Below are 22,346 nucleotides of genomic sequence, written 5' to 3' on the forward strand. Positions count from 1 at the left end.
AAAGTGTATAGCCAAAATTATACTGACTCGGGTGGTTTCAAATGGGTATGAGATCTACTGAGGCCTAAAGCTCGCATGGGAGGAGCATACCATCAGATGCATTCGGCAACCTCACACTCCCACCCCTTCCCCCCCCCCCCCCCCACCCCACCACCCCACCCCACCCCACCCTACCCTAGAAGGTGCGTGTACTCTGACATGCGAAAAAAAATCGTCTGCAATTCCAATCTCATACAATTCCATGCAATACCACCTTCAAGCGGTGACACGTGTATTGATACCAATACAATAGCCCAGATCTAATACAACTAATAAAACATGCACATGTACAAAGTAACGAAGGTGTGATGTCACTCTCTCTTGACCTACGTACCATGTACCCTCTCTGCCATGCGCACATTCAGTTGGCATGGGAGATGCCATCATTTCTCCTAACCAATTTCATAACCAGATTTAAATTGTTCTGAAATTAGATCATAATCATGTTAGGTACTGATTTCAAGAGTTCCGATTTCATTTTTTATTTAATTTCAGTTTCCTTCCCTTTATTTCCCTTGCAGCCACACATCTGGTTAGACAAACAAAATCAGTGGGGCCTTGACCTCTTGAGTTGGGCTATATAGGGTTGATCAGTGAACAGGCTAGTAAAATAGGTTTTTATGCATCAGAATAGAATTGAGCAGAGGGGAGAATGTCTGCTGATACCCAATAGTCTTCACCGCACACAAAAAACTGTGTAGTGTAACAACATGAACTTCACTAAAAAAATGCTTATAAGTGGATGGTTTATATATTCTCAGTAGTTTCAACTGTCAAAGCAACATTTGCATATCATGCCGAGGAAGCATATATACAATTTCTTGTGTGGATCACACTGGAAGAATGCTTCACATACAGCACAAAGCACCACCTTCCTCTTGCACCAAGGACCCAGTGACATTTACATGTTCTTAATTCAGTATTCCATATGTACAAATTCTTCAAGCATGTTAGCTTTATTGTAATAAGAAATGTCTATAATTAAAACCATATACATAGTTGTCCTTCCGTGCCATTACATACCTGATGGTTCCGGTATTATAGGCCGAACACTGACCAAGTTAGGGAGAGCAGTGGATTGAAGCTTCTTAATTTCACTTGCAGTCACCTTGCAGGACTCCAATGTTAATGATCTCAAATTCTTTAGAGGCTTCAGATAGGGCAACCCCGCATTAGTGATACGAGAATTTGAAACATTTAGAGACACCAACACAGTCAATCCTGTATTTTCAGATAACATAAAGTAAGAAATTTGAAGCTTATAAAATCAAGATGATCACACCACTCCAAAGTAAGAAAGCAAGCACACTAAGGCCATTATCCTCTAGTCTCTCAATTTGATAGGTGACATTGATTGCTAATCCAAAAATCACCCAGATTAGAAAATTAGACAATAGAAGATCTCGAGAAACTCAATACTCCCAAGGGGTGCAATGTTCAGGAGCATCACTTAGTTGGACCTTTGGCCTAGGGAATACCCTATGTGGAACCCATAGATGGGTGATAGGAATCAAGCAGCATATAAACAGCAAGAATTTAAGGACAAAGAGACATTTCAGCTTGACGTGAGGTGTAAATACCAGAAATCAATTCCAGGGTTTTATCAGTGAGGTCACAGTTCTGAGACAGATTTAATAGCATCAAGGAAGCCAGGTCTTTGATATTCCTCACACCAGCATCAGTCAATCCTCCACCACAGATCTCTAGACTGCGAAGATTTTTGAAATCTGAGCAAGAAACAATAGATATATCAATCAATATGTTCACTTTCTGAAGAGATGTAATTTACAGCAGGGTCCACAAATTTGACAATATGAAGTTGCAATATAGTAAGGGGGCATCCTTCTTGTTAATTTCAGTAATCTAGTGCTAGACCAATATATTTCAGCAAAAGACCAAACCATTAGAAGTGAAGTGCCAAGAGAACTTTAACCTGTCACCCAAGTGATGCTGCTTCTGGAAAAAATCAAACAGATGGATAATACTTGTTTGGGCATGAGCATCAGGGCTAACATGCCCAAACTTGCAACACCAAACCCAAAACTCACCCGATTTTTAATTTGAGCCAAAGAACCTTGTGATACAGTTTAATCACTTACACGGACTTACTTTATTAGAAATCAGCTTTGGGTAGGGTTATGTATGTGTTGGGCCTTTGATCCGTGTTTTCAATGGAATTGGCCACTTTAGTAGACCTATAATATGGGTAGAGGTTGGGCAAGCGGTTAATTAAGTATTTCATTTCTTTATTTTAATTGTCACTAAAAGTTTTAGTTAGACTGGTTTAGGATTCTATAGGGGCATTCCTGTTTTGAGTTAGTTTCCTTCATTATTTTATTTTCCTCGTCAGTTAATGTTCCCTTATTAGTTAAGGATTTGGCTAGGCATTTCCTTTAGGGTTTGAGTCTTTTCGAGTCTTTTTGAGTCTTATATATAATTTTGCAAGGGGCTACAGCCTTTTATATGAATTTGATTAACTATATTTTGGCTTGAGCTATTTCTTTCCCTGCTGAAAAAGTATGCATACTGTGAGAGACAGAGGAGTGAGAAACTCTATTGATTATTGATCAGACAGAACTTGATCTAAGCCTATTGGTGGGGAATCAGATTTAGAAAATGAGGAATACAAGTCCGGAATCAGTCAACTTAAGCAAGCTACAGAATACAAGACATCATACCCCAACATCAAAGGTCATGTACTCTTCTATATTTTCTGTTTTCTTCTCTCAAGTGTTCTTTCTTCTACTGTTAATAGTGTTTGCTGAACTAGATTTAAACAGAGTTTGGAAGGGTTGATTTTCAATCATTATTGCTGTTCATATCCTGTTCCTGTTGGTACTAAAAATCAGCAAAGGAATCACCAACATAGAGTTGGCAGCAGCCCCATTTTAGGCTCCAAATTGCCAAAGTTGATCTTGGGTGTCATAGGGAATCTGGCCAGCAGATTACACTCAACTTTTGAGGTGTCAAAGGTCCTCCTAAAAAGCTCCTTCGATCAGACCTGCTTCTGATCTGTCATATGAAATCACTTGATTTTGGATTACAGGTTTCAAACTTTTACTATTTTGACTGCTGTTCTCAATCCAACTGTTAGGATGTTGCTGTACTTTGGGGATTATCTATTCTAACAGTTTGTATCTTGGTCAAAATCTGATCTTCATCTGCAAAGGTTAACTGTGACCCTACTGTTGACCTAAATTCTGTTTTAGGGTTGCTTGAGGTCCTAAAATAAGCGGTATGTAATCTGAACCTACGGTTCATCCTATCTACCCCCCACCACCTTTTCTAAACCAAAAATCCAGATCAGACTGAATTAGTTGCACACGGTGTATCTCACATTTTTTTTTTTTTGGGGGGGGGGGGGGGGGTGTTGTCCGTCTAGGTTTCTCCAGTGTCTCAACTTTCTTATTTCTACCCACAAGTTAGAAAACAGGCTCCTCTCCATCTCTCTAGGATGAACCAAATCAAGCCATCCCCAAAAAGTTAAAAAATAAAAACCAACTACTCCATTAATCTTGTAGACTCAATTTCACAATGGCCTATACAATAGGACAGTTTGTTGACATTATGCTTTAAGATACAACATGAAAACAAGTATGTATGTGATCCATAAATTTTAGGGGGAAAGTCGGAGATGGCCAACCTTTTCTCTTCTACTTAGTTATCAAGGAGTTTCCTAGGCATCCAGGGGCTCATACCTTTTCTCTTCGCTGATTTATATTTATCAGTTGTTTTTTCATGAATATGCTTACATTATATCTTATGCTTTGTTTATTATATGTTAGTATTCTCATATTAGGTTATTACTAGCACAATTACATCATATTGCATTGATATGGCTTCTATGTTGCACAGAACCATATTATATAAAAGGGAAATAGTACTGTCCAGGAGTGTGGCACCAGCGCCCAGACCTAGGAGGGGCGAAATGACCACCCCACCACCAATGAAAGGTGGCAAATCCCTGCCCTGGTGATGCTTCTGGGTGCAATCCCATTGGCCCTTGTGCTGAAGCCAGGGGCCACACTCCCAGACAGAAAACTCTTCCCTGACACATATCATATACTGCACGCCTACGGCTGCCTAGGAAAGCACCTTGTCACCTAGGCACCCCACAACTATGCTCTTTTATGATATAACATATCCATTGACTGATACACATCAAACTCTGAGAATCACAATATTCAGAAGATAGGATGGCACAGATAACAATTAGAGGTATTCTAACTTACTACGCAAACTATTTGTTCCAAAGTCCGTTATACGAGCGCCGAAAAGATCAAGATGAGTCAACCCAGTAAGACCTGCCACAGCAAATAAAGACTAGTAAAGAATGCTTACTTAAATTCGAAGCCAAGTCAGACAATGAAAGAATGCCATCAACAAGTTTCTCTCATTCCTTCCAAGGATTTCTATTACAATATACCATTCAAGTCACGAATTCCATAGCAACCAAGTATTAAACTCTGGCACAGGATAAAGAAACAAAATCATAGCTGTAATGATTAGACATGATAGCATAAAGACAAAATAACAGTAAAATGCCTTGAAGATGGATACAAATCATTCGACAAAATTAATCCCTCAGATGTGAAAAGACTTGACACCAGTAGAGTCAAAGAGAAGTCAAGGTAGGTTCATCACTCTGACATCATAATTCTTCCAGATAGACTGCACTGCCACTCGATTACATAAAGTCTATGCAACATATATGAATTAGGCCTCCATACTTCCATTTCTAAAGTTCAAAATTCCCTGTCACACTCGAGACAGGATTTGCTCATGTGCCAGCAAATATTGCCCTCTTTCATTGATATCTTTCAGCTAATATAATAGAAAACCACAGTCAACAAGACCTTCAACCTTGAGCTTGAGGCATCCATTCTCTACACTGTATATTCAAGACTCCGCAGATTGAAGAGAATTATTAGAAGGGCCATCTTTATCCGTTAGCTTGTATCTTTTTAGATACTGGAATCTAAGCTCAGCAAGGCTTTGCACAGATGTTGGTGAGAACTTTCTAACTTGAAATGAAGGTTCCCAACCAACTACAAACAACTTCTGACAATTCCATTTTATTCTTTACAACTTCAAATACATTCAATCAATAACAGTAACATCATATGAAGAATGCATAGGTGACAACCCCCCCCCGTCAGATCACCGAAGTCAAATGTCAATGCTGTGGTAGTTTCATGAACGGGTACGTTGGTATATAGAACATCTTAGAACAGTTCCTCCATCCCCTCTTCTCTCTAGTTTTTTTTTTCTTTTGCGCACAACTAATGCACTTAAAAGACTAATGCACAAATGTGTGCACAACTAATGCACTTAAAAGACATTACAGCTGCTTCAGTCCAGACATTTACATTTATGAAAAGTATACACACAAGCAAGATTCCTTTAGAATGCAAAGGCATATAAAAGTCCTTACTTGTAAGAGCTGCAATCCCAGTATCTGTGATTTGGCGAGAATCCAGATTAAGTGATTTAAGTGACGTCAGTCCAGACAATTTTTTTAGGCCACTGTCGGTAACCATGGTGAATGACAAATTGATACTCTCCAGATTAACCAAACCTATAATTTAAAGGCCAATAAAAAATCAGGATATAGTTTGCAAACAGAGTAACCATTACAACATAACATAACATTCCACAAAGTTAAATCAGGATATAGTTTGCAAACAGAGTAACCATTACAACATAACTAACATTCCACAAAGTTCAACCATCAGGGCGAATGGTCAATCCAGCTATCGTAAACAACAGGTTCCCTAAGGCTCATTAATGATATGGAAGGGGTTTTTTTTTTTTTGGTCGAAATGGTAAGGTTTAAGAAAGATTTTTTTCTCTATCAATTATCTAGGTGACAGAAGAGGTTCTTTGCTTGATTAAAAAAAAAATGACAGACATAAAGAACAATGGAGCAATGACAATCAGGTAATGACCAAATTCATTATTTTTTCTCCTGAAAGCAAATATTTTATAGGTAAAAATAAACTAGGTAGAAGCAGTACCCGCAATTAGAAAATGCTAAGAATATGGTTTTGGTTCATCTCATCTTTAAAGAAGGGAAGGCAATAATAAAGTAATCCACAAAATAATCTTCATGTCAATACGAGAAAAAAAAATTATTCTAGGAGTTGGATAGAGATTATATTATAAATTTGGTGCTATTAATGCAGAACCAAGGCCATGTGAAGCAGTATAAATTTTAATAGCATGCCACTACTACTACCAGAAAATATCAGATAATATACATTTATGGAAAAAAGAAAAGCTGTAATCTGCTCTCCACAACGAGAAAGAAACATTGTGAAGGCAAGAAAAACATCAATAGGAAAGAATGATGCAATCTGAAAATCCAGATTATGAATCTGATATGCAAGCAGGCCCAATGATCAAACTTCTTGCTGCTTGTAATATGATTGAATCTATTATTTCCAAAATATCCAATTCCATATTCTTAGAAATCTTATCTAAGAATGTTTATTGTACATGTTCGTTCATTGCCAGACATTATGTATATTAGTATATATTAGTATATATGTACTTCAAACTGCCAAAATTATAAGACCCGAATAAAAGAGTTTCGATGCCTTGATAGGTGCCTAGTGCCTACAGGGTCTTCAGTCCTACCCAAGAAACTTCCACCATTATCTACAGACGACTGCAACTATTTTCCTTCAATGGTTCCTCTCATCTTTATCTAGGAATATGTGGTTCTAAGTGAGAAAACTACATTACACTGAAGAAAGTTAAGTGAGAGAGGGAGAGAGAGTTCAACTAACAAGTTTTACATAATATATACTAATATAGAGAAGCAACAAGATCAGCCAAATTTACATGAGGGGTGCAATGTAAAAGAAGAGAAAAGAATTTCAATATCCGAGGGGATAATAAAAACTTTAAACTAGGTAGAGAAATTAAATAAGAGTTAAACTGTATCTGTGAAACATTGTTATCAAAAGTAATTATATTGAAGGGATGAGTAGAAGATGGGAGCAAGACCAGAGAGATGGCGGAGGCCAGCACTTCCAACTTCAGTATCAGACAACTCCAAACTTTTCAAGTGCAAAAGACCTGAGCTTAAGAAAGTAAACAAAAAAATCAATAATAAATCAGTATTTCCATACACCAACACAACCCTCAACAAGAAAAATAATAATAAAAATAAACCTTAAAACTAGCCAGGTTTATTGTATGACAGTAAAATATGCGGTTATGCAGCAAGTCATAACATATCCAAGCTACTACCTCCATCCCACTCATGTTTGTGGGAAATAAGTACAAGTTTCCCACCTCTTTTTACCTGTACCACATTTCTCCATCAAACAAACGAGGCCTAATCATAATTGTTTCCCTCTATTACATAAGCCAAACTATATGGGTCATGTCACAACAACTGCTTCCGCCATGGCATGTCTCAAGTTCGAGTCCCCCCCCTCTCCCTGGCCGCCCGCCCGCCCGCCCTTGAGTTGGGACACCACCTGCTGCCTTTAAGCTGCCATCCTAGTTGGCCTATGGGCCCTTGATAGGGGAAAAAAAAACTGAATCATGTTGGAGACATGATTTAAATTAGTGGGAAATTAACGTGTTAACAACCACCTCATTAAAATGTGGGTTTATTTTTTTCAAACAAGCGTCTTTGGGACTCTATATATAATAAAAGTATAAAACCATGTCAAGAAAGCTTATTAAGTAAACACTGAGAGTGCCCTCAACAGCTCCCCTAAAAGGCCTAGTTGATCAATCCAAATCCCCTAACTGGTTGAGTTTAGATTGACTATAGTTTGATGCCGTTACGATTATCCAATTGGTCCTCAGAAGACTTTATTTTCGCCCATCAATGGGTTCCATGGGTCTTGGGCCTTTCAATTTTGGGTTTATTGACGCCATGGACCTCTTTTACAAGCCCATATTTGGAGTCTTAATTCTGTACATGGGATTACGTATATGGATAAGATTTGGGTCCCATATGCTCTTAAAGTAAGTTAGCTTAGTATAGAAAGAGTCCTTTTAGTTAAGTATATGGGTAACAATGTATGGGACAGTTGTTTAGTTCGTTTGGGAGTCTTTTTTCTACCATTATATATGAATACATCACCCCATGACTAGTGCTGGTTTTTGGTAATAAAATTATAGTTTTGGAGTTGCACTACTGTGCGTGCATGTGTGACTGCCTGACCGGTGAGCTCTCTATCATACTTATCTTCTCTCTTTCTGCTCTGCATCTGATCAGATTATCTTCCCTCTTCTCTGATTTCGATAATACCTGGGGTGTGATCTTCTTTATAACTTCTCTCCACTATTTCTTTTTCTTCTCATTTTTTCTGCTTCTTCCTAACTGAAGATACTCTGTTTCAGAACTATATTTTGGGCATATTAATTCTTCCTGTTTCTCACAGAATAGCTTTCCATTTAATCTGTAACCTTGCAAAATATTCTGAACATAACATCAAACTGTTAACTCTCCAACTCTCAGTTCCTAGTTGTTCACTAGTGTGACAAAGTAGGACAAAGAAAACAGCAAAAAGAAGGAAAGAGAAGAGGGAGTTGAAAGAAGAATAAGAACAAGAAAAGGAGCCTACCATTAATTACCCCATACCGGTAGTGAATGTTATTTATAATCACTTAAAGACGTAAAGATCACAAGTATACCTTTGGTTTATGCACACTCTCACATTAATCTAAAACAGTACCATATAAAGACTAAAATAGTCCTATGGTAGTTGGTAGACGATAATTAACAAACAACCATAACTCATAAACACTAATAATCAGAAACTTTAACACAGTATTCTTAACACTCCCCTTCAAGCTGGATCATATATATTTCCTGTACTCCAGCTTGAAACAACCAAAACATAAATAATCAGCTTAAGCTCCAGCTTGAAGAAAATTATCAGATGCCAGTGGCCAACAACCACACCCTGAAATGTAGCAAAAAAAAACTGCAGAAAGGAGAACCCTCCAGTGGCAGCACAAACAAAAGAACCGCAGAAAAGAGAAACCGTCAGCCCCAACACCACATAAATATATCAGCCACCAGCAGCAGCAAGAGAGAAAATTTTACATGAAGAAGAAATCCAGATACCAATACAAGTGGTAGAAATATCATCCACAAGTTGGGTAATAGTAGTTACAACAGCAACCTTCCACAGCAGATAAACAATCACTGTTGAAGATAAACAGCAGATAAACAATCACTATTGAAGATGCACCAATCATCGTTGCGGACCACAAATCTGAATTCTAGAAAATCTCCAGATAAACAATAGGGAGTAACCTTCAGCAGGAAGAACTTCATGCAGGAAGAAATCTTCAGTGAGAAGAAATTCACAATAACAATCTTTAATAAGATGACAGGGAATAATCTCCAACAAGGAGACAAGAAATAATATCCAAGAGAAAGACACAAATAATCTTCATAAGAAGACAGGCAGAATAAATAATCTTCACAAGAAGACAGACAGATAATGGACTATGGAGAAATCTCCATCCCATCATAACAATACTCCATTTTCCCCCTCACATGTAGCACTACATGTAGACAAACAATGCAGAGAATGATAATCCCAATATTGCAGCAATGACCAGCAATCACAGAACAATCAATATGTACCCCCAGCACAAAAAAGATTCAGATTTGATAACCATTCTACAGTTGTATGATAACCATCAGCAGCATCTACCAGAGGCAACCAGTGCCCATAGTAGGTAAATGGAAGAACCACTAAGAGGTAATTTGGACATTCACATCCACAAGGCTTTGGATCAGCCATTTATAATGGTCATAAAGTATAATTTCAAAACAAAAACAGCAACAACCACAAATAACAACCCCAATTGGGCACAAAATACATTCTCAGGACACAATATATGAATGGGAGAGAATAGACCACTCTAAATCCGACAAGCAGATCCTCTTCAAATTCTGGTCAAGAGTGCCTTTACAATGGTAGAAAATATCCCCAAAGTTTGATTAATATCCAACGGTCAGATAGGCAGTAATAGGTATCCCCAAAGTTTGATGAATATCCGACAGTCAGATAGGCAGTAATAGGGTCAAGTGTAGAAATAGAAACTAATTTCCTTTAAAAATAGGAACTTGCAGAACTCACAATCCAGTTAACCTGATTCAGATCAAAATCCAATTATAGGAACCCTTGGTGCAGAAGAAAACCCCAAAGTATCAGCAGAATCCAATGGCCAGAATCTCGTGTATGATTTTTCTTATTAGCAATAGAAAACACCAAGAAAAGGGGTACCATGAGGCATCAAACAGCAGAAAACTTCTTGACTGAAGTCCAATCAGTTGTTGTATGATTCAGCAAGCAAGTAGCATGAAGTAACCATAGTTGTGGAGCAGATCGCAGCTATATGCAGGTAAGATCGGTGAAAGAACAGAAATCGCAACTGTAGGTGAGCATATCATGGAGAAAATTCAATGTGCAGGGTAACCAGAAACTGTAGGTGAGTAGATCATGAAGAAAACTCCATGCGCATAGGGTAAACAGTCAGCAACCTCCACACCAGCTATGGTCTAGGACAAGAAACCCTAGCTTGTATTCAACCTTGATTTACTAGGGTTTCATAGCACACATCGCATTATTGGTTGCTGCAGACCATAAACAACACTCTTGCAAGGAACTTCAACCCACAGTTACTATCTAATCCTGCTCTGATACCATGTGACAAAGTAGGCCAAAAGCAAACAACAGCAAGAACTAAAGGAGAGTACCGGTAGGAAGAAGAATCAGGGAATGTTATTTATAATAATTTAAAGATGTATATATTACAATTACAGCCTTGGTTTATGTAGACCTTCACATAAACCTAAAAGTCACAAAAAGACTAAAATTCCCTTATGGTAGACAATGACTTATAAACAACCACCATAACTCATAAACCCTAATAACTAGCAACTTTAACACGGTATTCTTAACAACCTGCTTCCTGTTTTTCGCTGTAGTAAAGTAGTCATCGCACCATCTATATCCCATTAAAATAACAATTTCTGGATGGGATCTGTTCAGTAAACCTAGGAGATTCTGATTATCAAATTTCAAGACTGTTTGCGACTGACTCATAACATTATAACTCATTCTTGAGTTTGAGTTTACGGTGGGTAAAAATCTATAAAATCGGAAGGAAGAAGGCTATTTTTTTATTTACAAACAAGGATAAATTTTCTGTTAATTACTTTAAAGGGCCACCTCCCTAAATTCTGTTTTGATTTAGCCTTGTTTTGATTCTAAATTTCAGAAAATACCCCTTGTTCAGATTTTATCACTTTCTCATCCTAGATTCAAATCTAGCTTTCAGATTAGAATCTTCTAAGCCCCAATCCTCAAGTGAGACCATCACTTGTGGATCCATCATCCGATCTAGCATTATAGTTGTTTGCTTCCTTTTGGAAGAAGAGAACCGATCACATGGATAGCGTGACTGGATAAAATCATTCAGTACCATAAAGCATGTCCATTGCTTTCAGATTATCAGGAAAGAGTACAAGACTACTAGAATATAAAATAAGTGCACATCATAGAAGAAAGTGACCCGTTTATGCAAATACTGGGAAAAAATAACTAAAATACAACGGTTGGTGTTATTATCTGGTGGAGTACTGTACACTTTTACCCTAACAGTGGTGTGGTGGTCCAATTGACCTACTCTAGGGGCAGTTTTGTACTTTTTGGGAATTAGGGTGATGCAAATAAGTCAATAGGCTTATTTTATTGGAAATAAGCATTGGATTGGGTTATACATGTGTTGGACCTTTGATTCCATGGGTTTTCTTTGTAATAGACCACTTTAATGGACCTAAAATATGTGTACAAAATAGGAAAACGAGATTTAATTCATTAGTTTAGTTAGAGTCATGTTCAGAGTCTATTTTCTTTGTTATTTTAGTTTTCTAGTCAGTTTAAGATTCTCAATTAGTAAGGAATGGGTTAGGCCTTTCCTTTTTAGTGTTTTGAGTCTGTTTTTGAGTCTTCTATATAAGTTTGTAAGGGGCTACAACATTGTACACGAATTTAATTGAATGAAAGTTTATTTTTGTTGTTTTCAAAATTCTTCCTTGAGAAAGGATGAGCATCAGCTGAGATAGCTGACGGTGAGAGACGCAGGCTGAGATAGCCATTCCCCTACCCCCATTCTTCCATTTATTCTCTTATTTTTGTTTTGTTCATCCTATATGTCCTTGAATCTGATTTTTATTGAATTTACTAAAGATCCTATCTGGGATTGGATCACAAAATCTTACATTAATTGGTATCAGAGCCTAGCCTAACCGAGGATGGGAGCCACATTATTTTCGTGGCAAATTCCTTGAATGGGTGTATGAATTAGACAAGTACTTTGACAACTACAACTTGACAGAGACACAAAGACTTCAATATGCATGTTCCTAGATGAATAATTGTGCTCAAATACAATGGTGAGTCCATGAAAGGCAACTTCGAGCTCAAGGACGTGAGCCTAGGACTTGGGAAGAGATGCAATACGAGTTGCCAGGCATACACCTATCTAAACGTGAACGAAGAATGTACTTCCCTCCACCAGAGTCCCCTCTGAAGTCCTCTACAGATTTCCAAAAGCCATCCACAGGCAACAAGAGCATGAAAGAAGAGATAGATAGTATAGTTGCTCTTGTGCAACAATACAAGGAAGCACATCCAAAGGAGACATTTCCAATCAAAACATCTAAACATGAAGTTGAAGTTAGTGTGGAAGCCATTCCTATTGTTGAAGAAGAGTTAGTCATTGATGTTCCCATTAAAGAGACTTATGTGGAAGAATTCGAAAGCAACAAGGTTGGCACAATGGACAATGAGGTTGAGACTAAGGAACTTGACACTACAACAACTGTGATGAGTGTGAACAGCTAAGAGGAAGATCCTAAGGGGTTCAAGATTCAAGTTGTGTTTGAAACATCAATAGAAGCGATCGAGAACCACCAAATAGATGAACCAAAAGAGCTTTATATTGCATTGGAGTTTGAAGAGGTTGAAGGTGCATATGTAGACCTTATGGATACATCCGACGATGTTGAGGTGGCGCATGTGGACTTCATCCCATTGAAGTATCTAAAAGATCGTGCCCCTCACATTCTAGACTATATTCATGTCTTCAAAGAATTGCCTAAGTTTTATGATCACACCAAGGTGGTCGTTCTCATGTTCAAAACTCGAAGTCAAGTTTTTTTTAAGTGGTGGAGAATTGATGCAGATAAGTCACTTAATAGGTTTATTTTATTCGAAATAAGCATTGGGTCGGGTTATATATGCGTTGGGCCTTTGATCCCATGGGTTTTCTTTGTAATAGGCCATTTTAATGGACCTAAAATATGTGTACAAAGTAGGAAAACGAGATTTAATTCATTAGTTTAGTTAGAGTCCTGTTAAGAGTCTATTTTTTTTGTTATTTTAGTTTTCTAGTCAGTTTAAGTTTCTCAATTCGTAAGGAATGGATTAGGCCTTTCTTTTTTAGTGTTTGAGTATATTTTTGAGTCTTCCATATAAGTTTGTAAGGGGCTACAACATTGTACACGAATTTGATTGAATGAAAGTTTATTTTTGCTGTCTACAAAATTCTTCCCTGAGAAAGGATAAGCATCAACTGAGATAGCTGAGGGTGAGAAACGCAAGCTGAGATAGCCATTCCCTTACCCCCATTCTTCCCTTTATTCTCTTATTTTTGTTTTGTTTATCCTATCTGTCCCTAAATCTGAATTTTATTGAATTTACTAAAGATCCTACCTGGGATTGGATCACAAGTGATCCAATCTTACATTATAGGGTATATTTAATGACTGCTGAATTGAATAAAAAGGAGGCGTGGTGGTCCAATAGACCTATTCACGTAATCCCCTTCTCAGTCTCTCGGTCTTTCAAGGTTCATCAAAACCACCAAGTAATAATCACTCTGTCGATAAATAGGGCAGATCTCAGATACTAAAACATGTTGACATGAAAACTGCACACGTAAGGGCAGGGAGGCTGCCATGTAGATCCAGTTTCTCTTCTGGAGACATCCAATCAAGTTAAGAGAAACAAACTATTTGAAAGCATGTCTTGAAAAACTCCAGGTTCATATCAAGACTGCAAACGAAAGGCAATACAAATAAACAGAGTGATACAGAATCAAGAAAGGGAAAGCTAGGAGAAAAAGTAACCTGCCAAATTAACTAGACCCTCATCACGAATCTTACACGAATCCAAGTTCAAGCTTTCCAAATTATTTAAACCTGCAAAACAGCAGGCTGAACAAAATTAGTTACCATGTTTTGAAAAGTGCAATCTATCATTTAAAATTCCCACCAACAATCACATTAAAATATATAACATGATAATATGGATAGGGAGACACACACACACACACACAGAGAAAGTACCTTTCAGGTTTACCAAACATGCATCCGTGATATTGTTGAACCCCAAGTTCAATACCTTCAAATTCTCAAGTGCTGCAAGATGTAATTGGTCACAGTAAGGAACTTAATATGAACAATGCAAAGTGTAATCCACGAATTTCATGATTCGTTGCACCAACCAAAAGTAGCGAGTGACACTTGAACATCACTCACCAGAAAACTTCTCACATCCAGCATCAGATAGACCGCATCTGTTAAGATTCAAATATAAAAGGGCAACTAGAGCTGCACATAAAGAAATAAAATTACAAATTCAGTTATAAACTTTTTTTAAGATAATTATTTATTGTAAACCTAACTTCCAGAGGGGAACAATGAATTTTTTGCAAGATGTTAAAATAATTGTTCTAAATTCCCAAAATAATTCCTTAATTTTGGAACATATTATGATATTGCCACTTATTCAATAAAATTCAGTTTTAAGAATATCCACGCATTTAGCGCTTGCTTGCAAATAGAAAATCTCTAGCAATTGAATAGAAGACTTCCAATTTTTTTAGAGAGAGAGCAATTCAAATACTCTTAAAACCCTTCCGTCAAATCCTAAAGTTGCATTGGCAATCAATTAGTCAGAAATCAAATGGAAATCAAGCATACTTAAAAAGTGGCCATCACTATTTGTGCTTAAACTTGAAGTGGGGACAAGGGACCTTAGGGTCCACCTGTGCACAAAATTTGGGCTGCATCCAAACAACCACATGGCAGATACAAGTGCCACCTAGAAAAGCTTTCTAGGCAAGGCACCCAGAAAGCCTGCTCCATTTTAGAAATATTCAGGAAAAAAGAAATATTTTGTGTGAACCCATATTAGAAATCTATTGTGTGAACGCATTTAATAAACCATAGATTGGGATCTGATCTTTAACCTCTAACAATAAAAATCACCAATGAATGATGCAGTATCCAAGGGAAGAAGAAAAAGGGTAGAAACCCTGGCCAAGGTTTCCCTAGATCGCATTCTCAACTCCAGCCGTGGCATCTTAGAATAAGCACACGTTACACATTTTTTCTTAGTTTCTATTTTTCTTAATCTCTATTTCCTACTTTCTCAGTGCAGTTGTAAGTAGGAGTTCTGATGCAGTTAGGCGTGAGAAACTTTGGAAGTAATTTAGTAATTTGATTTGCTTTCCTTAATTGTTAGTATAGGGTGTGGTCAAGTTAGTAGGAAGATTCAGATTTTATTTCAGTTGCTATTTAGGTGTTAGTTTCCAATTTATTTAGCCTCCATTGTTACACTTTGCTTGTCTTTATATTGATGTAACTCAATGGAGATTTCAGCTTCGAGAAATTGCAATTTGATTGAAGTTTTTTGAGCTTGAACCGTGGCTGCCGTGACCACATACTCTTATCTTTTCTGATTTTTCTGTTCTCTTCTCTTCTTTTTTTCCTCTCTTATCTTCTTCCCCTGGCTGTCTTTCTTTTACCTGAACATACTCTGTTCTGGGCGGTCTCTGCAAGCTATCAGATCTGAACCGAGCTTCTCTCATGCTCTACCATTGTGGCTGAGAATTGGTATGCTTCATTCTTATGCAAGGGCGATTCAACCTGAAGAATTTGGCATCCACTATTCAAGTGTGTGGAGAAAGTCGAGCTGCTTTGAGAACCTGCAATTACTTCAACAACCAGATCTGATTTGCAGAGATTAATACTTCTTGTGCCCTTGACGTCTGCGACTAGTATTGATGGGTTTGATAGAGTTGGAAGGTGCAACCCTTGGCCTAAAATTTCAGGCCCAGCCGATGCCTAACCAGTGAGTTCTCCATCTCAAAGCCCTGCTGACTCCACTGCTGCAACCCTATTCCAAGGTTGAAGAAGACTCCAAATCATGAGCTTTCCTATTTCTTCTTTCCTTACTAATGCCCTTCCTTTAACCCCTCATTCACACCCTACCCTTAAGTTGTCTGCCATTCCTAGTTTACTCCTACCAATAAAAACTAATTACCTTTCTGCCCAACCCATATTTAGCTATCCAAACCCTTGCATAATCTGTTATTTACAAACCTACCCCTCTTATTTAGAAACTTTCAATTATTTACAAGTTTGCCATTCCTTCCTAGACTTCCACCTATTTACAGAATTGCCATTTAAATTCCAACTTGAATTATCTATCATTTTCTGGGTCCACAAGCGATCCGATTCCAGATTTGGAACCCGGATCTGCAACAAGTTCCAATTTCTATTTTTCTGTCAGAAAAAGAGCTAGAGTTTCTATTTTCTATCAGAGTTGGAAGTTTCAAAGTTTGAGTTCTGGCTTCGGCCAATAAATCCATGCCACAGCTCACTGTTTGAGCCCAAGACTAATGTGATAGAAGTTCTGAGGCTTCTCAATTTTTGTGCATTCACATACAGTAGCTTTCTATTGGGCAGGCACCCCAGGACTTTGAAGCCCAAACCTGATCAATCATACAAAGGCTGCAACGGGCTCCACTGCCAAGGTGTATAACTGAGCTCTAAACTCAATCTAAAACAAACATAAGTTTTGACCATATAATAGTTCCCTTTGCTGGCCTATTTTTCATAATTCATACCCACTAAGGGCTGTTTCGGTATGATTTTTATTTCAATTTCATGGTGTCATAAATTGAAACAATGGTGTTTGGTATAAACTTTTCACATTTTTTATGAAAAATAGAAATTAATTTCATCCGAAATAGTGAAATAGCTGAGGACCTGTTTCAATATTGAAATTGAAATCAATGTCAAGTCTATTCTGCACTCCGCTTTAATGAACATGTGTCAATAAGAGTGGTAAATCTGTCATTTGACAAATTTAAAAAGCAATGAAAGCAAAACTACTATATTTCCTCATCACCACCACCAGCCCAGCCCCCACTGCCACCACCACCCTCTCCCAAAGAAATATAATATTCTCAGATATTGAACTACCAATCGCATTTCTTATTCTGGAAATATTTCAGATTGATGCAACAAAACAATTTCAATTTCTTGACCAAAAATTTATTTGTTGATTATTTCATGAAATCAATCCAACATTGAAATTGAAATTGAAATCAATCCAACATTGAAATTGAAATTGAAATCATACCAAATCAGCCCCAAGTCTCTGAAGAAATTATGGAGCCAGATACCCCTTAGTAGTACCTCATTAGAGGTACTTTGTATCCTTTTTCCTCTTTTTTCCCTCTAAATTGTCTAGTTCTCTATAGCCACGGACTAATGCAGGCTTGGGTTGCTCTCTCAATCTCCTTTGTCACTTAAAAAAAAATATTGATTTTTATTCAAGAAAATTTATAAACTACATTATAGAAAATTTTCAAAATTCACAAAAATTAACAATGAAACCCACTATAGAAACCAAAAATAATTGAAACCCCTGTACAATACTCATCCAAAAAGATGACAATAAACCAATTTGCAACCATGACGTGAAGTGAAGATTCAAATGGTTAAAATGAATAAGACTACTTCAATGTAATATCATATTCCTACAATCTAAACTTCCAATTGTTTTATTCTACAGCCATGTAGCAAAAGGCTTGTCTTGATACAAATTCCCCTAGTATAAAACAACATATGTCCCCAGCTAATAGATCACCAAAAATAATTTGTCTATTACTACAACAGTGGAAATTTTTTCAATAAAATGTGAAACCTGAGATAGACTCCAAGCATGCTGCGGTGACAGGACATCCTTCCATGTTCAACAGAACAAGCTTATGCAAACCTGCAATGACAGAACTTGACACTTCACCAACTCCACTAATCATGAGCAATTTTCTGAAGCAACTTGAAATATCTCAGTGCAGAAAAGAAACAGAAAGAAAAAACTTCAGTTAATAGACTACTAGTATGACATGTTTTTTTAACTCCATTGCTAACACTAGGTGAAAAATATTCAACACAAGAAAAATAAAAGATGATGCAAGACACCATATCGAAGACGATGCGGAAAGTGCTTGATTTGTTTAATGGTTATTACAAAGTTACAAACACATAGACACATCAAAAATTTAGTGTAGTTTGAAATTATTGAACATAGCTCTGATGTAGGTAAGAGTGCCATTCGAACCAGCCTCTTGGTTTCTTTCAGACCTGGTTCTCCTTGGTCCAGACTTTACACCGAACCAGGACAGATCTTGGTTCAGATTTGGTCTTTCTTGAGCCCATCGATTCAGCTCAGCAGGGGAGATTTTTCTCTCCACGAGCAAGCCAACTTCTTCCATATTTTTCGTTTAATGAAGATCTTCTAGAAGCATACAGCTCTCCCAACAGATTTGGAAAGAAGACTCCAGAAGAGCTCAAGATCTGCTCATCGATTTCAGCGAGATTAGTTCAAGGATTTGTTTCTTTTTTTTATCTTTTCTGGGACAGCAAGACATTCCTTTTGTTAGGATTCTTGTTAGTAGATCCTAGTTTCCTATTTGGTGTCTTTTGGTTGTCAGACAAAGAGTTATTTGTAGTTTCATAGTCTCCATGTTTTAGGATTTGATTTCAGTTAGAAAGTTTCCTTTTTTTGAAATCAGTTTGTAAGGCTATTTATACAGCCCCATTGATTGTAATGCTTAGAGATTAATTAATGAATTTATTTGTTTTGTGCAGTGAGAGGCTGTGAGAAACAGTGACGTGAGAGACCTCTGGGTGAGATACTCTTTTCTGAGAAAGCCTTCCTCTAACCCCCATTCTTCTCCAATCGATACTCCCTAATGTCTCTCTGTTTTCTCTTTATTATTTTCTGTTATTCAGTTACAAAGATCACCAACCTATCATAGGTGCTGCTATGGAAGACTCTGACACAAGCAGCCCATTGAATTCTGTTATGGTGGTTTTTCTGGGCAGGAATCAAGCAATCAGATCTCCCCAACCCTTGACCAGATTAATTCCAGCTTTAGGGGGTTTGATCAGCACCAAAGGAGTCACTCGATCAAGAGCAGGACAGAAGTTCTTATAACTAATTCTTGGAGAAAATTCAGAAGTTTCCTAATTTGATCCTAAATCACGAACCATCAGATCTGCACATCTGTTGAACATCTAAGGGCCAAATTTTTTGGGTATCTACTGGCCTCCCTAGGCCTTTGACGGTTTGACCAGCAGGTTGTAGCCTCTGGAGGCCCCTTATGATCACAGCAAGTTTTCTCCCAATTCTAGAAAACCCTAATCTGTGTTCTTCTTTGAAAAGCGAATGGTTTCCTAACTACGAGGAGGAATTCAACCAAATATGGAGGATAGTTTGCGGATATTATTGGCCACATTCAACTAAAATTTCAGGCTCATCTAACCTACGAATTGTGTTCTCAAATTTTCTCTATTTCATCCTATTTGTTAAATCTGAGAAATTTTCATTATAGTTCAGATCTGAAACCTTAATCTGAGTTTGGGATAGTAGGGCTTGTGCAATCATTGGGGTTGTTTGCTTAGGTGAATAACCTTACATCAAGCTCCTTCCTCCCTCAAAAACAAATGGATTAGGATAGAGGTGGGGTATCATCCAACTTCTATAAGGTTGCTTGCAATTCAGTTGTGTTGCATCCACTTCTGAAAGAAAATTACAATAGATCAGTTATTAAGCCTCTTTGTGGCCTTCATATAGCCCAATTAGAATTAATGGTCAATGATTAGAAGGTTATGAAACTCACATATAAAAGGATCGTTCATCATCAAAAGTTTTTCCAGCCCTCCCCTCCCCTCCAGCTAATTCTGAATCAAGAGATTTTCCAGACGTTGGATGCATTTGTCTGGAGCCAATTCAAGATCTCATACTTTATGTGCACGACCTACCTTGACAAGATTCGTAATACTATATTTTCATCCTAAGAAAAAATTTAAAATAAATGAAGAATAAAAGTTCCAAATGTTCCTGATGCAGTGGCACTTGAATGGTTGGACCAACGTGACCAGTTTTAGAAACCCAAGCCCAGACAAAACCGGCCCAACTCGGGTTTTTGGTCTAATAAGGGCTGGCAGTGGTTTCGTTATCTATTTGAGTTTAACTTGTAGTGTTTTGCTTTGTGTAAGCTTACTAGGCTAGGTAGAGTTCCATTATACTTCAGTTTCAGATAGTTGGAATAGGAGTCTTTTCATTGTTTTTTTTTTTTATTTATTTATACCATGTAACCCATCGTTTGATAGACAGATTTGAATGAAGAGCAGTTGGTTGTCTACCTGTGTGGTGTAAGCATGCCTCTCCCTCCCTGTTTCCTTACTACCCTTCCTTCCCCTGCAAGTCACTGTTCTCCTTCTTTCTCTTTCTTTCATGCATTCCCTCTTCCCTTGTTCTGTCATGGTAGTACAGTCCCTTGAAGTCTGGTTTCGATTTTCTTATTCCCTCGTCTTTACTTCCCCATATCTTGAGAGATTAATCACCCCTCCTGAGTTACCTGTGAAACTTAGCTTCAAGAAGTTTTTTGAAATGATTGTGTCAAGATGAACTCAGATCTAGTGAGGAACTTACCATTAGATCTGGATTCAGTCCCTGTCAATTCTCTCACTGCTCAACCGTATTGCGTAATACCTACCATACTTGGGAGGACCAGTAGCATCGATTTTACTGCCAAGTTCCTTGGTTGATTGAGTCAGTAACGAAGGAGCTCTCTCCTTCAAATTAATCTCTGTTTTCTACCTCCTAATGATGTCTTGAGGTAGGAGACTACTTCCCCTCCCTCCCCTACAATTCCCCTCTTTCCACCAGTCTTACAAATCCAGTTTATTTACTGTCTTCCCATTAATCATATGATTAGAGTGTGTCTTGCTAATGTGGGCCCATAGTGACAAGGTGCTACATTGATGAGTAGGAGTATCTAAATAATCATATGCACAAACAGTAAACAAAATAACCAATATTAGAAAAGAAACAAGGTACCTTTTAAATAAGCAACTCCAAGATCTGTAACTTTATTGCACGAAATTTGCAATTCTTTCAAGTTTGTAAGCCCTGATACAAAATAGGAAAAAACAAAATAATTATTATTAGGACAAGAATAAGGCGCATGAAATTTAAAGTACAAAATCTGTAACTTTGTTGCATGAAATTTGCAATTCTTTCAAGTTTGATAGCCCATAATGATAATAGGAAATATGTAATCTCCAGTGAAAAAAACAAAATTTTTTTTTTTTTAAAAGGACTAAAATCTGTCCTTTACCTAAGTGAATCTTATGTGATGATTCATCGTTCATCCACACAATGCAAATCTTCAAATTGGTTTAGAAAAGTAAATGTTTGCAGACCAAATACACTGAAAAAAATTAACTAGAGAATATGCAGCAGAAAAGACTGATAAAGAATAATTGATCAGATTAAGGAACTCTTTGAATGTTCTGTTCATGCTTGAAGAAAAACCAAACTGTCTGCTTTATTTTGTAGTATTACAACCATTGCCATTGTAACAAGCACAAGACCATAATGAAGGCATGATAGCAAGTGATCATACAATGACTATGAATCACTGCCATGCAAGTGCTGCTTCCCAATGTCTATAAAAGACAGACAAGATGGATAATACACTGACATCAGGAAAGAAAACTGAACGAAAGAATGAATCTACCTGAGAGAGGCTTCATGTCTGCATCTGTAATGCATTTACAACACCTGACATTAAGAGACTCAAGCTTTGATAAACCTATTGAAAGGAGACAATGATGCTAAATATAAGACAAATAGTATAACTGTGAACGAAATAACACAAGCCAAGCACGATAATTTAATAACTTAGTGCAGAGCTGAAAGTCTGAGTCACTAGTTACATTATGGCTCCAAGTATATGAGTGCTTCCAAACATTCCAGGAGTGGTGTATATCTATGAGACGTTTCCAACCTCTACCTACTTCCCTAACAAGTTTCTGTTATAGATTGTCCAAGTGAAGAAAAGGAGATACATGTAGATGCAATCAGCATTTATACCCTCCACCCCCC

General features: G+C 37.4%; 1 protein-coding gene across 4 annotated transcripts in view; it reads right to left on the bottom strand.

Annotated features, from left to right (window-relative positions):
* Positions 1 to 755: 755 nt before the first annotated feature.
* Positions 756 to 22,346, bottom strand: part of LOC122084997 (internalin A-like) — a 26,956-nt gene continuing 5,365 nt past the window's right edge. For all 4 annotated transcript variants that reach the window (XM_042653418.1, XM_042653414.1, XM_042653416.1 and 1 more), the window contains 11 exons: positions 21,979 to 22,053; positions 21,297 to 21,368; positions 18,093 to 18,164; positions 14,633 to 14,704; positions 14,441 to 14,512; positions 14,222 to 14,293; positions 7,051 to 7,122; positions 5,474 to 5,617; positions 4,272 to 4,343; positions 1,620 to 1,766; positions 756 to 1,260 (listed from right to left, as the gene is read on the bottom strand). In XM_042653418.1, the coding sequence (XP_042509352.1) occupies positions 1,055 to 1,260; positions 1,620 to 1,766; positions 4,272 to 4,343; positions 5,474 to 5,617; positions 7,051 to 7,122; positions 14,222 to 14,293; positions 14,441 to 14,512; positions 14,633 to 14,704; positions 18,093 to 18,164; positions 21,297 to 21,368; positions 21,979 to 22,053 (1,076 nt within the window). In that variant the 3' untranslated portion in view covers positions 756 to 1,054. The remainder of the gene's footprint in view (positions 1,261 to 1,619; positions 1,767 to 4,271; positions 4,344 to 5,473; positions 5,618 to 7,050; positions 7,123 to 14,221; positions 14,294 to 14,440; positions 14,513 to 14,632; positions 14,705 to 18,092; positions 18,165 to 21,296; positions 21,369 to 21,978; positions 22,054 to 22,346) is intronic.

This window comes from Macadamia integrifolia, chromosome 7, assembly GCF_013358625.1.
Source record: "Macadamia integrifolia cultivar HAES 741 chromosome 7, SCU_Mint_v3, whole genome shotgun sequence".
Classification (NCBI taxonomy): Eukaryota; Viridiplantae; Streptophyta; class Magnoliopsida; order Proteales; family Proteaceae; genus Macadamia; species Macadamia integrifolia.